Source organism: Blennius ocellaris, assembly GCF_963422515.1.
Source record: "Blennius ocellaris genome assembly, chromosome: 8".
Classification (NCBI taxonomy): Eukaryota; Metazoa; Chordata; class Actinopteri; order Blenniiformes; family Blenniidae; genus Blennius; species Blennius ocellaris.
This window is the reverse complement of record NC_137657.1, coordinates 9,115,749-9,130,655: the sequence shown is the minus strand read 5'-3', so window position 1 is coordinate 9,130,655 and position 14,907 is coordinate 9,115,749. Positions and strand designations below refer to the sequence as shown.

Below are 14,907 nucleotides of genomic sequence, written 5' to 3'. Positions count from 1 at the left end.
CACTCTGATATCTAATATCTCCACCTGCAATAAACACTTTTATTCTTGCCTGAAGTTCATCGAAGTTCATTTACAATTTGAACAACAGAAAAACACGTCAACCTGTCATGAATACACAGTAAAATATTTATAGATATATTGACTTATTATTCCTATTCATGTATTTATCTCAATTTGAGTGGTTTGGTTTCTGTTTTTAGACTTTTTGGGGGAGTTATTTCGCAGGTTTCACTCACTCTATTTGTATTTAAATCCAACAACAGTATAAATGTTGATTCCCGAGAATAAACTTTTATGAAGCGTTAATATGCTTTCATTATAATAGCTGATGCCACGCTGCTGCTGAGGCCAGCAGCAGCTTGCAGGATGGATTTTGACAGTAAAGATGCAGTTTTCAGTGTGACTGTTAGGTGGAGCAATAACACAAAACGAGAGGGGTCCCCATTCATGAAGAGCTTTCTGACTTCATGTCAAGATAAAATAATATTTACTCCGGAAAACACTCCATTCAGAGCCAAAAAAACAACCGCAGTGAAAGCAGATGAAACGCCTGATAAAACCACGCGACGCTCCCTGAATGACACCACGCAGAAGGCCACTCCATCCAGAGCAGCCTGGCCTTGAGCGAGACGATAAACTTGTCTGCGTTTGTTTGTCCGGTGGCTTGAACATTGTGCCTGAGCTGAGAGGGTGACGCTCAGCAGAGGGTGCTGCCTGGTTACTGTGAAAATATGCTCGTCTTTAATGGCCCTGCTTCATCCTTCAAACTCAGCCCGGAGCACAGTAACCACACGGACGCGGTTATTTTTACACTGGCACGTTTTGTTCTTGGCCTGGAGCAGGATTACATGATTTATTTGGTACAAGACACAGACGAGGGCCAAATAACGCACGAAATTACTAATTTCTAAGTATTCTAAATGTCTAAGTAAGACGAGTGAGCGGGGTGAACTAAATTCAACTGCGAATCATGAGCCAAAGGTCTGTGCGTAAAAATAGACACGCCGCTCCATGGTGGCGCACACACGCGCTTGGAACAAGTTATCTTAACGTTTCAGGTTGTGTCCAAAATAACAAAAGAAAAGAAAATACTGCAGCTATAAACCTAAACTAATCGAAGGTGAAATAAAAAGGAATATTGTCTTCTTTTAAGCTTTATGTTTTTTCAAGTTGCCTACTTATTTTATTTTATTCATTTATTTGTACAAATTTCAAGCTTTCGATTGAGTGTTAATATATCCTAAAATATACAAGCTACATTTAAAAGTTAGTTATTAATTAGAACTAGTGGTGTGTACATTTGGAAAAGCGCTTCAATAACATTAAAAAACGTTTTTGCGATTGCATTCACTCTTTGTAACTCGTTAAATCTATTTTTGCTTGGTTTAAGCAAGAAACTAGAGTTAAAAAGAAGGATAAATGCATTTTGATTCTTGTACTGAGAGGAATTAGTAAAGAATGAAGAAGAAGAAGAAGATGATGAAGAAGAAGACGAAGACGAAGAACAAGGACAACGACAAGAAGAAGTAGAACAAGAAGGAGAAGAAGAAGTAGAAGAAGAACAAAAAGAAGAGGGGGTGAAAAACACCTGTTAATGTCGTTATAATTTAACATTAATAAAGGCAGATATAATTTCCAAAGTGAACAAAAGGCGATTAAATATCTCTCTCTCTCTCTCTCTCTCTCTCTCTCTCACACACACACACACACGCAGTTATGCACTACTGCACTGCCATAGTCTCGCCACTAGATGGCGACCCACTCCTGACGGCTGCAGACTGCAGCACTCCTCTCTGCAGGCCCACATCCGCACAAACACAATTTTCACGTTAAAAGTAAAACATGCACAATTTACAAGTTTACAAGACATTTCCATTTGAGGCTGATATTAAATCTGTTTTGGATCGATCGATTTTTTTTTTTGTTCAATTTCGAACGAAAAATAAGGAATGAAAAAGACAAGCTCACACTGCGTCTCTCAAAGATTTATTGTTGAAAAAAAACTTTGGCTATTTGCAATCAAAAACTGGAGGATAGATAAATGCAATCATAGTATTTACACGTTTAAATATAAGCTTCAGCGCTATTCTGTAAAATCTTTCTTCAGTGAGAGGCAGAAAATGCAAAGGCAGGCGAAGTTAGTCTGAGCGAGAACAAATATAAAAACCCTGTATTCAAAAAGAAATAACGTGTGGATCAATATGCAGAAATAATCTCATGTCAGAGAGATTTTAGTTTGATGATATGAAGGTATAAAGGCTCTTTTTTTTTCATGGAATGACGAACTCTTTAAATTTCAAGCTTCCAAACTCAGTTTATTTGGAAGTTTAAATCTTTCAGATGAAATTATTAAATTAATTCAGTTTTTTTTTTTTTAAATACATATGTTTTAGCCGGGCCTTTTTGTGCTTCAGTAATCACAGAGGAGACACGTTCGTGTTTACAGTGATATCACCTCGAAAAACGAATCCTCGTCGGAGGGTCTCATGTTTACAAGTTGAATATCTTATTGTTCAGTGGAAATGAACGCGTCTCACGTCGAGACACCTTAACGATCAGCACGATCCAACGCATTTCCGATCTTCTGTCAAACAGGCCCCATCGACTGGTTCCAATTAATAAGTGAGGAAGGAAATGTGAGGATCAAAAACAAAACAAAAAACAAAACAAAAAAACAACAAAAAAAACAGCTGCTCTGCTGGCAACGAAACAGTTCATAAGGTAATAAATTATAGCAGAGTTTAGATATTTTTTTTGGATGAAAAGGACATCCATGTGCGCTTTTCACTTCCGGTTACAGTATCTCCAGAGCTAACTGGAGCCCTTGAATTTATTGACGACTTTTTTCTCCTTTACGCGCCGGTTCTGGAACCAGATTGTCACTTGTCTCTCTGTCAGGTTCGTCTGCGCGGAAATCCGCCTCCGTTTGTCCTTGGTGATGAACTTATTGGTGGCATACTCTCTTTCCAGTTCTTTGAGCTGCACCTTTGTGTATGGCACACGCTTTTTTCTCCCACGGCGGATCGAGCTGTCGCCCCCAGAAATAGAGTCTGTGGAGAGAAATGCAACGTTAGATCGACACCTGACTGGGCAGTAATGGCAAAAATAAATAAACACACACACACGCCTGCATCTGTGGATTCATTTGACTTCAAGTTTCTTCTTCCAAAAGATTTCACTCTCACTGCATGCACATGTTTTTGCAGTTATTCTTGCATATTTTACGCTTGATGAAAAACAGCCCAAAATACCTTGTAGTGAGGATTTCCACAGGGGGTTTGACTGTGGTTGCTCCTTGGTGCAGTAAACTTGACCACTCCATCCGTTGGTGATGGTCCACGGTTGGTAAGGCTCCATGGGCAGCAGGGACTCGTGCCTGGGCTCAGACGGCGCGCTGAGCGCAGGTACGACGGGCACGTCCAAGTAGCTGGGCTGGTACGGGCCTGAGGAATAACCCTGGTAAAATGCAAATTCTTTGGCTCTGCTGGAGAACTCCTCGCCGGAGACCGACGAGTCCATGTACTTGTCGCCATACGCGGAGGGCTGCGCGCACGCCTTGACGCCGCTGTGCGACATCCTGCACGGGTAATAGCTGCTGCCAAAATATCCATAGGGCAGAGATGCGTTGGGCGAGCTCTGCGTGGCGGAACAGGGGCTGCATTGTTTGCCAGGCTCCCCCATGCCAGAGACTGGCACCTCGCTCGCAGTGTAGGTGGTGCTGGGAGCCAGCGAGGTCGGATGCGCTAACAAATTCCTGCACTGGTTCGCAGCGAAATTGCCTCCGGTAAATCCCTCCATGTTCTTGCTTCTCTCATCCAAGCCGTTGTCGTAGAGGAACATCACCGGGTCAATCCAGTGCGAGTGGAGGAGCAATGAGGCGGTCATAGCATGCCCTACATTGAGACGACCAACTCTTTTTCAAAACCCCCTCGACTGAGCAGAGACAGGGACTCCGGCGGAGTAACGATACCAACACGCCTGAGTACATAAAGATCGCGAGGTTATTGGCCAGGGCCAAGCACGTGATATGCAAAGGAGACGATAAACGTCTAGACATCAGATAATGCAGATCAGGCTGCGTGTTCGTGGAGATACTGAACATCGGTGTTTGTTTTAAAGCAGTCAGAACAGGAGAGGGTTAGGATTTTAAAATATATTGAGATGTGGAATTTTGAGTGGATCTGTGACATGAATGTGTGTCACATGGTGCTGCAAAACAAATCAGTTTTTTTTAGTTGCTGTTTTTTTTTTTTTTTTAACAATTTGGTAATAGATAACCTGAGAAATAAAGTAGAAATATATTATATGTATTTTCACGCTGATGTGCAGTGGAATGTGCCAATCTGTATCTTCGAGGATGACGGGTAAAAAAAAAAGAGTTTCCAATTCAAGTTGTTTTTAGTTTCACATTAAAACAGTTTTACTTCCTTGCACTTCAATCAAGGCTACGGATTTCAACTGCACTTCATTTGACGTATTGAATTTTTGTTCACAGTTTACCATTAAGTTGTGACTTTACGCGCAGCCATTACGCACAGACGTTTACCTGCGTTTTAATCATTTCGAACGCGCACTGTGACATTTCGTCGACAGCTCGTCCCCAGATATTTTGCACAACGACGAGCCGATGCAAATAGAAGTATATCGTTCCCAAAAACATGTCCACATTTTGTTAAGCTCTTTCTCAGGCGAGTTGGACGCGTCTGGAGGCCAAGGTCAAGTTGAATGTTGCAGCCGTGCCAAACAGCCACTTTTACTAAGAGAAAGTAGCAAAACGCACGACTGAGTCTAAGTCGACTGTCGATTTATTTTATTTTTTTTATGACAAGCAACTTTATTTCTGCTCTTTTTTTGTCAGTCAGTAGACTTTGCAAATAAGTAGGCCCCAGAGGAAAATCCAGTGGCACGACAAATGCAAATTTAAGAAGAAATATTTCGGAGTAAAAAGAGACTTTGGGGATTAATGTCATGCCAGAAGTTATTTCGGTTGAACTCTTGTTTTACTCAGAACAACAAAAAAAAAAACAACCTCCCTTAGTTTTTTTACATTAAAACTAAAAATGCGTTTACATCAAAACAAATTCTTTCTCAGTTTTTTTTTTCTTCTTGCAGCTGCGCGGGAGCACTGTGTGGCCAATATAGACCTGAGTGACGAACAAGCTGTTTTACCATTCAGATATTCATTTTTCCCCCCACATCAGTATTTTAAGTTGAGACCACATATGCAGACGAATGTGTACCCAACTAAATTTGAGCACCTTTTTATTTTTAATAGAGTTTTCCCACCTTTTGAGGCTGTAAATCTTTATGGCCCAAGTTCATAGCTCGTAGGCAAGAGTGAGTAGTCCAGTCTGCACCCACAAGAAAAAAGCATCGTGTTTAAAAAAAAAAAAAAATTCTTCTTCTTCTTTTTTGGTCAGTGCATGTTGCCAAGTTTAATTTTTTGTTGTTGTTTTTTATTGCATTGTCTTGGTGAACGAGCTGAAACCTGCTTTTTATTTAACACTGCACAGCGTCGTGAACAAAAGGGTAAGTTTGGTTTTAAAAAGCGGCTGAGAACAAAAAAATGAGGGAGAGCTGGTTGAGAGGGAGCCACGATGTTCACACGTCTGAGGGCGTTGAGCTTTCTGGATGCAACGCGGCGCGCACGTGGCGCAAAGTGTGCGCACTTCATTCAATTCATCCAAATAAAGCTTATCAATCCCCCCAAAACTGGACGCGTTCAATGGCCACACACACCCACACACACACACACGCGCGCGCACACACACACACACACACACACACACACACACTTAACATTTTGAAATGACTACTAAATCATTCTAAATTATTGTTAAGGAGGCACAGACAACACATGTGATCTGCTATTAAGTCAATCAAAGTCATTCATTGTTAATGATTTCATTGTTAATGGTGTAATCTATTTGAAAAGATAAATACTAGATACACCACTATTAAAAAAACACATTTCATCACGTTGCAATAAACTAAATGCGCGTTAGACTCGTCGAATAATTCGATGACCAGATAGCTAAACGTAATCAGGTTTTCTTTTATTAGATAAACAAATCAACGTCATCTGACATTATTTTACAGGAAATATTTATAAAATTCAGACATCCTGCAGAATTGGACAATTTTCGCTTTCAGAATTCAAAATTAAGAAATGTCCATCTATAAACGTATAAAAATCTTCATAATCATAATCTACATTAACAGAAAATCCATTCCTTGACTTTCTTCCTCCCAGAAACACTCTAATCAACATTTCTGCACAGATCTGTATCAATTTTCAGCTCCCGTTTACATTTCCATACAAAACATGAAACACGATCAGGCTCGTGGATGGAACAAAGTGAAGATGTTGTAACTTGCTGTGTGTGTGTGTATGTGTGTGTGTGTGTGTGTGTGTGCAGGAGGCCTCAGACCAAAGTGCTGCTCTGTTTGCAGCGCCTATCAACTGGATGACAACGCGGCTCTCAGCCAACAGCGCTTAATGGACTTTTTATGGGTTTGTCTTGTGATCGGCTGACCTGTGGCACCTTGGCCCCTCAGTGGGTCTTGGGGAACTACAGATCAGAAACATGCCGCCCTCCTTCTCTGATGTTGGGGATAGAAAAGAAGGACAGATCCCCAAATAATGAGACGGCTGCTCTACGCGAAGGAAGCAGGCGAAGCTTTGGAGGTAAATTGAGAGGAACATTATCCCAAGAGAGCTCCATTACTGGCTTCAGCTTTGTGTCAGTTTGGGGAAATTAAAGTAAACCCATTCACCTGGCTGACTGTCAGACTCTTGGAGCAGACATTGTGCAGCAAGAAGCTGAACCGACCTCATTTACAATTTAAATTGCGATTGTTTCAAACAGAAAGTCTGTCTGTGGTCTGGCTTCATTGGAATGGACGCTTGTAATCTGCAATTGCTCAGGGATTTCCAAAAAAGCTTATCCAAGACCTTCTTATATCAGCCGACAAATAAACAAAAACTATTGAATACATGAGGTTGCATCAGCTGTTTGTGTATATGTAAACACTTAATGTCAACACGAAAATTAGGACATGAATGAAATGTGAAAATGTTCATAAAAAAATGTGAATCGTCAACAATGAAGACAAATCTGGGATTTTTTTTTTCCTTATTTATTAATTCGTAATGACATGACACAGAGTAACAAATTCCAACACCATTCCCCCGATGACCAGAGAAAAACAAAAACAGAAAACAAAAAAAACAACAAAACAGCATAAAGAAATGACCACAAACAAATGATAAATATGTGGAGACTGAACCGTATTCATGTCGTGGTTTAGCCTGTACAGATAGTGAGCGGGGAGTTTACCAATCAATTCCTAATACCTGACAATCGGAGTGTTTCGTGATTTCTTCCTTTTTCCCTACAAATGTATGTGACAATAGACCCTTGAAATCTCACGAGAGGAGGTCGTCGTTATCTGTCCCGCTGTTTAGGAGCTCTCCGGCCTTCACTTCTTTCACAAACCCCAGGGGAAAAGTAATAAAAAAAAAATAAAGCCCCCCCCTCACTATGCTACGTTAGTCCTGTGCACGGTAAAAGGCTGTGGACGGGCTGCAGGCGGACTTCACTGGCCCTCCTCTTCACGCAGGAACTGGAATACGGAGGAGAAATCTTTACTAGCGTAACCGCGCGCACACATCATACGGTAGATCTGATGGGCCAGGGAGCCCAGCGGGACAGGAGTCTTTGTGTTGGTGGCTGTGTTCTGCGCGAGGCCCAGGTCCTGATAGAGAAAGGCAAACAGACGTTTCAGACAAGCCGCCTCGACTGAAAATTAAATTCTGGAAAAAACCAAAACCACAAGTCCACACACACACACACCAAAGGGCTTTTCTCTATGTTGTAATAATACAGGCCTGATCCCTTTCAAAAGGCATGTAAACGACTGCTGAATAGCTCACCGGATTATTTTAAGTATTATGGCCGACATGGAAGCTCTTTATTGCAACGCTGTCAATGAAATAACTATTAAATACACAATATATGAGACAGAAGCGAGCCCGAGAGCGACTTACAGTAAATGACATGCACAGACATGAATATGTATGAAAGAGAAAAGGGTTATTATATGCTAAATTATTACATTTCCTATCTTGTCTGGTCCAAAAATAACTTCAACTGTAAAAACTGGAAGAGGAAACTACAAGTTTTACAACCGCAAAAATCATATCGGTTGCCGCCAAGATTTAAAAACTGACCTTTGCCATGAGCTGAGTGCCGAAGCCTCCCTGGTAGTTGTTTCCCGAGGGGACGCCCTCCATCACTCCTGGCACCGGGTTGTAAGTGTCACTGGACCAACATCGGCCGGAACTCATGTTCAGGATTTGGGCCAGAAGTTTTGGATCGAGACCAAGTCTGTGAATGAAAATCGGATTTAGCTTCACGTCGCGACGCTTGCTCATCCATTCAACTCAAAAGAAGCTTGGCCACATCACCTGATTCCCAAGTTCATCGTTTCGGAAGTCCCAATCATTCCGATAGCTAAAAGCATGTTGTTGCAGATTTTAGCAGCCTGCGAACGGGAGACCACGGATTGTAACTCAAACATTATAACCGCGCAGTCAATGTGAATTAGAAACCCGTTCGGACGGTTTCCCGGCCAACATGGGTTTCTGCTCACACCTGTCCGGTTCCAACTTGACCACAGTAGACCACATTCGCCCCCATGCAGCTGAGCAGCTCTTTGGCAGCAGTAAATTCCTCCTCTGCTCCTCCGACCATGAAAGTCAGTTTCCCCGAGCTGGCAGCACCGACACCTGTGGGGGTGGGGGTGGGGGTGGGGGTGGGGGTGGGGGTGGGGGTGGGGGTGGGACGCAATACACAAGTTCAAGTCAAATACACAAATTCTTTAAGCAAATAAATAGTGTTCACCAAAAATGATTTTCTAAAGTGAGTAGATTTGTGCATCATTTTAATAATTTTTGTAAATGTGCCTTCGCCGGCCAGGTTTTTATTTACTTTCTAGTTGCTGAAAATTGTAGATTCTTGCAACATGAAAAGCCAAACTTTAGGAATCAAAGTGTGCTTACTACCTTTAAATCTTAACGATGAAAGACAGTTTGTTCTGCAACTGGTTTTACTCTCAACAATAACAATATGGACATAATAAATTCATGTCTTTGTTGCACGTCACCTCCCATTTCCACATCATGTATTCTATAAAATGACCCAAAACAAAGACAAACATTAAAAAAAGTGTCTTCACTTTAAGATGAATTAGCTTTCATTTCGAGTGTCTATATAGTAAAAACACATTAGACCTACAGCCAAAATCATTAAAATAAACAAAAGGTATATTTTTTTGTTGCAAAGTTAAAAACAAAAAGCAAAAACTAATTGAAAATAGTAACAAATACTAAATAAATAAAACCAGATGAAACTCGATCATATGATCTCACTTTGCTTTAAAAAAAAAAAAAAAAGGTTCAGTCATGCCTTCCTGAATTTAGAAACAGCTGTGCCTGCATTTTTCTGTCCATCTGACGAGGCGTTCAGGTTCACGTGGGGTAAAAAGCTCAGCAATACTCAATAACCAGGTGGAAGCGACAAGGTTGCCAAGAAATTAACCAGCGGAATCTTATAATTAATGCAAAACTTTACAGGAAGTCAACGCGGAGGGGCCAAGATGGGTGTATAATACGTTTCCCCTCCCTTAATCCTCCTGAGCGGTCTGCCTGAAGCATTTTGAATTAAACGGGAATCGACACAGACGGAGCTGGAAGTTATGACAGGATGAGGTATAAGAAAGGCCTGAGTAAGGGATTCGACAGGCATCTTGAAGTGCTGTAATCAAAAAAGAAAAAGAAAAAAGGGGAAAAATCCAGAGTTGTAAAAACTGTCAAATTTGAACAATTGGGTTAATATTTCAAAGCCGAGCTGTAAGTTTTCTGCCATTCATTGAAAAGACTCGGTTATAAAAACTGAAAATAGTCGTTTCTATCTTAGAGAAATTTACTACAAGAAAAGCACAAGACAATTAACCTCCTCAAGCAAAAAAAGTTATTGTTTTTATTTATTGAGATTAATTTTATTTATTTTTTTAAACAGACTTTTGTAGTCGAGAAGCTTTTACCTGAAGTTTCAAACTGAACCCTCCTCCTCAGATTGCACGCAATAAATACAACTAATCCAATTTCTCATCTCTTCTTGTTTGATTATCACCATCTTCTACCCTCGCTGTAAGTAAATCCAGTAGTTTTCCTCCGGGGTAAAATTGGCCATCCTGTCAACTGCACCAACCTAAGAAAACGACTTTAACACACATGTTGTCTCAATTAGGTCGTCTTCTCCGCGTGTGCTTTCAAGTTGTTTTTCCCGCTTCGACCACACTGCCACTTCTTTCCACTCCAGTGGGACGACCGGAGATGTTCAGGCAGTTTCATTTCGGGGGGGGGGGGGGGGGGGTGTGGGGGCGCTGACTGACGTGCGCTATCAAAGTATGACACGTATTCGGGTTTTTTGTGCCGGTTAAAGTGCTGCCGCCGCCGCACACGGGGGTTCAAGAGAGCGGCGCAAGTCTAATCCGTGTGCACTTCCATGGGACGGAAGTGTGTAAATCATTAGTAAGCTTTAGAGCCAGACTATTTAAAAAAAAAAAAAAAAAAAAGAAGAAAAGAGCGACTTCAACTCAAAGAGAGTGGCCGTCTTGACATTGACGAGGCCAAGTTCAAACAAACCACAACCTGCACTACAACTGGACGAGCCTCTTCCTTCTTTGCTACTGGATGCTGCTGATGCTTTCTATTAAGCAAACACTTTCGCACACTGTAACACTTTACTTTACCCAATAAAAAACTTGAAACATGCTGATGTGTAGAAACATCCAAATTGCGGTAAAAAAAGAAAAAAATTAATCAAGATGTCGTTGAATCTATATTTTACTGGTGTGATATTGAAAGGAAGAAGATGCTGCAAATGTAACGATAAGAACTGAGTGACACAAGCAAATGCAAAAAAAAAAACGAGCTGCAAAAACAAGAGAAACAGCCAGTAAAAGAAAAGTGCTACACATGGAAAAACTTGAATAAACACACAGCAAAAAATAAAAAATAAAACTTAACCAAACACAGAAATGCTGCCAGTAGCACATAAAACTAAAATTTGTTTGACATCAATTGTTCCCATATTTGTTTAAAAAAAAATAATAGAGAAAGTTACCAGCAGCTCGATGCTGCAGTGGTTTGTGACTCAGGGTTTTAATGAATGGGGGCAAAAACCTAATAACTCTGCTTCATTTTAGTTGTTTTGAAATTAAATGTGTCACAGATTTGTTTTGTTAGGCCTCCTCGCATTTCATTTATTTGCATGTTTATCATTGATGTCGAGCTTTCAGACCCATGCAGGGATGTGTTGTTGTTCAAGAGTGCTTGCGAACAAAGAAACTAAGATTTTAATGTACTTCTCCAAGAAATAGTAGGATCCATGTGTAATCAAACAACAGCAACCGTTGCCAATTTATCAGTGGCTGCGTTGCAACATGGTAATAAAGCAGAAAGAAAGAAATTAAGCGCTCCGCCTCAGAAACTCAAAGTTTAACATACAGTTTTTGTTGTATAATATAAGTGCAGCTCTTTGGCCATCGAAAAACGGCTGCTGGACGTCAATAAGTCATGAGGCGGGTTAAAAATTATGTGCATTCGACCTGCAGTGCCACCGTTTTTGCACCAACTTTGAACACTTATCTGTACTGAATGTGCAAGCAGAGGCAACAACAATGAGCCGCCGAATAAACACTACTGTAGAGGTTTTAAGAAAGAAACGACATTTATAAATCTATTTAGTGAAATCAAAAACAAACAAATAAAGTTATGTACGTGAGTTGTTGGGAACCAATAGCTGTGTTTCTACATTTCACCTTAAATGAGCTTTGTCAGACAAAACTTGCAAAAATAGATTGCTTCTTCCAAGGACACATATCTAATTACTTTTGTGGTTGCAGAAATGGATGATTATTAAATTAATTAAAAAAAAAAAAAATCACCTCCTGATACAGGCGCATCCATAAAAACTGCCCCCGTCTTCTCTGCAGCTGCAGCCATTTCTTTGGACACAGAGGGATCGATGGTGCTGGAGTCAATAAGCAGGGAGCCTTTCTTTACCTTCCTGTGGAGAAGAAACACAGCTTGGGTGAATTTTGGAGACGGTTCCGCCCATCGTCACTGCCATAACCGGAGAGCGACGCATACTTGAGGACGCCATTGGGTCCAGTGTAGACGTCGATGACATTGGGACTCGAGGGAAGCATGGTGATGATGCGGTCGGCCTTGTCTGCGACCTCGGCAGGATTATCCACAATCTGAGAAACGGAATCATCCCCGCGTTAACAAGGGAACAGCGAGGAGGAACTTTGTGTGCAGAAAGAAGTGCAGGCGTTCAGCTCGCAGTACCTGAGCGCCCAGCTCTTGCAACTCTTTGCAGGACTCTGGAAACACATCTGTAGCAATGACTGGGTATCCGTGCTTCAGCAGGTTTTTTGCCATTGGGTTTCCCATATTTCCAAGACCAACAAAGCCCACCTGTGTTTTTGAAGCCATCGATCTTCTGGAGACTAGAAGATAAACACCAAACGAATTAGACCCAATAACCTGGAGAATTACACAGAAAACACAGCTGTAAACCTGAAATACACTAAAATGATGTTTAGACCAAATTGAAGTGCTCGATTTAAAGACGGAGGGTCAAACATAAGGCCCCGTTTAAATTTAAAGGTAAATACAGCATTATTATACCAGGCCAGCTCCCTCAACAAGGTAACCTCCAGACCTCAAACTTTCTCATTGGACAAGCTTTGTCTGTTGACAGAACAGTATTTAGTTTCCCCCCCCCACATCATGATATATTACTGTCCATCGCTGCTGGAATCCTTAAGCAATTAAATGCCTTACTCGTTTAATCCGAGACACTATTTTCAAATGGCTGGTAAGACTTCATAGTCTCCAACGGACTTAACTTATTTTATGATGTTATTTTTTCTCTCCTCATACTCCTTAAATAAGTAAATGAGATCGAGCCTTCTGTGACCTTAAGGGAGCAAAAAAAGCAGTATAGAAAATGTAGAGAATGGATGGGTGTGGGGTTTCACACTTTAAAATCCACTAAACTAAAACATGAATCTGCTTTGACACCCTAGAAGAGAACAGTGTGAGAAAATTCTAATCGTTGGAAAATAACGCACAGATTTGCCTTCTTCCCACAGGTAAGAGAAACACTTTATATTCACATGTATTTGGCCTTGTGAAATAATCCATTTGCATCAAAGATTTCAGTTTTAGCTCCAACATCAGTTTATTGATGGATACTTACAGGATAAAAAACTTTCGACAGGTCACTGACAGAACACACACACACACACACACACACACACACACACACACACACACACACACACACACACACACACACACACACACACACACACACACACACACACACACACACACACACACACACACACACACACACACACACACACACACACACACACACACACACACACACACACAGCGAGGGGCAAATTAGAGTCCACTACCAACAGCCCAAGCACCTGTTTTTGGAATGACAGAAATCCACATGTGCACAGGAAGGTCATGCAAACTTCAAGCACGAGCTCAGAATCTGTGAGGCGAGTGCTCACCACTACACCATCACGATTTGTCCTCGATCTAAAAAGATACAACCAGCCTCAAATTTGCAAATAAACTGATGTTATTTTCCTAATTTCCCCAGAAAGGCTCCTCTAATATTCCCCATATGTCTCACCGCTTGTGCAAAGTGGAGGTGACACTCATTACATAACATGTCACAATGGAAAAGACCGGACTGGAGATCATGTGGGGATCATTTTTCACACGTTTTTAAGACATTTTGGACGACGTGCACGATCAAGCGATCGACCAAACAAGAAGCATATTGTACAGTGAAGTCAGACGAGCCGCAGACAGTACAAACACACACACGGACCGAAAAGTGACATAAAGTTATCTCACAACACTTTAGCCTATCGTGGAGTCAAAGAGTCTTCAAAGACCAACTCGGCTCTCTAAAGAAGGCGCAGAGAGTGGTATAAGGTGGCCACGGTGTCAGTTTACTCTGCTTACCAAGTGCAAAGTCAACATATTTGCTGCAGCTTCCCACCAGGAACCGAGACCCTCTCAACACAGCGGCCATGCTTCTTTCCTCTTGACCCGACGCCTGACGTCACCACGCGTGCGTTCATGACGGCCGCTTCCTCCAACCAGGATAGAGAGATGCGCAGTGCGCCCGCCCACTTTTAGCCAGTTTCATCCAATCAGATAGGGGGGAGGGTCCACAGATCATTTACGCTACTGTACGTCCAAACAATAGCTGGATGTTACAATGGATGAGGGGACAAACTGGAAATTAAACTGTTCTTGCTACACGCAAAATTACAATTTGAAGTGACTGCAGGTATAGTGACAGAAATAGAATAGAATAGAATAGAATAGATAGATAGATAGATAGATAGATAGATAGATAGATAGATAGATAGATAGATAGATAGATAGATAGATAGATAGATAGATAGATAGATAGATAACATTATTTGAGAAAATACATATTATTCGTAAATACTATTAAGTCATAAAACAGTATAAAATAGGACAAGATAATCTTGAGACAGCCCTAACTGTAAGTTTTAGTAAATATAAAAGTCTTGAGTCGAGCCTTAAAAGTAGAGACTGTGTCAGCTTCCCTAACTGATACTGGGATCTAGTTCCACATAATCTTATCTTACCTTATCTTAACACCTATGTTCTGTGACAGCAAACAGAGATTAAGCTTCTCTGTGTGATTTAGGTAGCATGCAAGTCATGAAAGTTCAATTAAAAACTGCATTCAAGTGAATAGATAT

At 41.1% G+C, this 14,907-nt stretch overlaps 2 protein-coding genes across 2 annotated transcripts; both read right to left on the bottom strand.

The window, feature by feature from the left end:
* Positions 1-1,973: 1,973 nt before the first annotated feature.
* Positions 1,974-3,921, bottom strand: hoxa13b (homeobox A13b). Its single transcript, XM_080500235.1, has 2 exons — positions 3,252-3,921; positions 1,974-3,050 (listed from the first exon to the last, which is right to left on the bottom strand). The coding sequence occupies exons 1-2, from the start codon at positions 3,883-3,885 to the stop codon at positions 2,812-2,814; spliced, it is 873 nt and encodes a 290-aa protein (XP_080356361.1). The 5' UTR covers positions 3,886-3,921; the 3' UTR covers positions 1,974-2,811.
* Positions 3,922-7,140: 3,219 nt separating this feature from the next.
* Positions 7,141-14,288, bottom strand: hibadhb (3-hydroxyisobutyrate dehydrogenase b). The gene is made up of 8 exons (XM_080501264.1): positions 14,132-14,288; positions 12,422-12,582; positions 12,221-12,330; positions 12,016-12,137; positions 8,658-8,791; positions 8,471-8,547; positions 8,234-8,390; positions 7,141-7,758 (listed from the first exon to the last, which is right to left on the bottom strand). The coding sequence occupies exons 1-8, from the start codon at positions 14,199-14,201 to the stop codon at positions 7,600-7,602; spliced, it is 990 nt and encodes a 329-aa protein (XP_080357390.1). The 5' UTR covers positions 14,202-14,288; the 3' UTR covers positions 7,141-7,599.
* Positions 14,289-14,907: the final 619 nt, after the last annotated feature.

Bases quoted from the DNA above. Each gene is read 5' to 3' on its own strand.
- hoxa13b (XM_080500235.1), bottom strand. From the start codon at position 3,885: ATGACCGCCTCATTGCTCCTCCACTCGCACTGGATTGACCCGGTGATG. The intron at 3,051-3,251 runs GTATTTTGGGCT...TTCTCTCCACAG, and splicing joins GTGGAAATCCTCACTACAAG to ACTCTATTTCTGGGGGCGAC.
- hibadhb (XM_080501264.1), bottom strand. From the start codon at position 14,201: ATGGCCGCTGTGTTGAGAGGGTCTCGGTTCCTGGTGGGAAGCTGCAGC. The intron at 12,583-14,131 runs GTAAGCAGAGTA...TTTATCTTCTAG, and splicing joins ATATGTTGACTTTGCACTTG to TCTCCAGAAGATCGATGGCT. The intron at 12,138-12,220 runs GTATGCGTCGCT...TCTTCTCCACAG, and splicing joins GGACCCAATGGCGTCCTCAA to GAAGGTAAAGAAAGGCTCCC.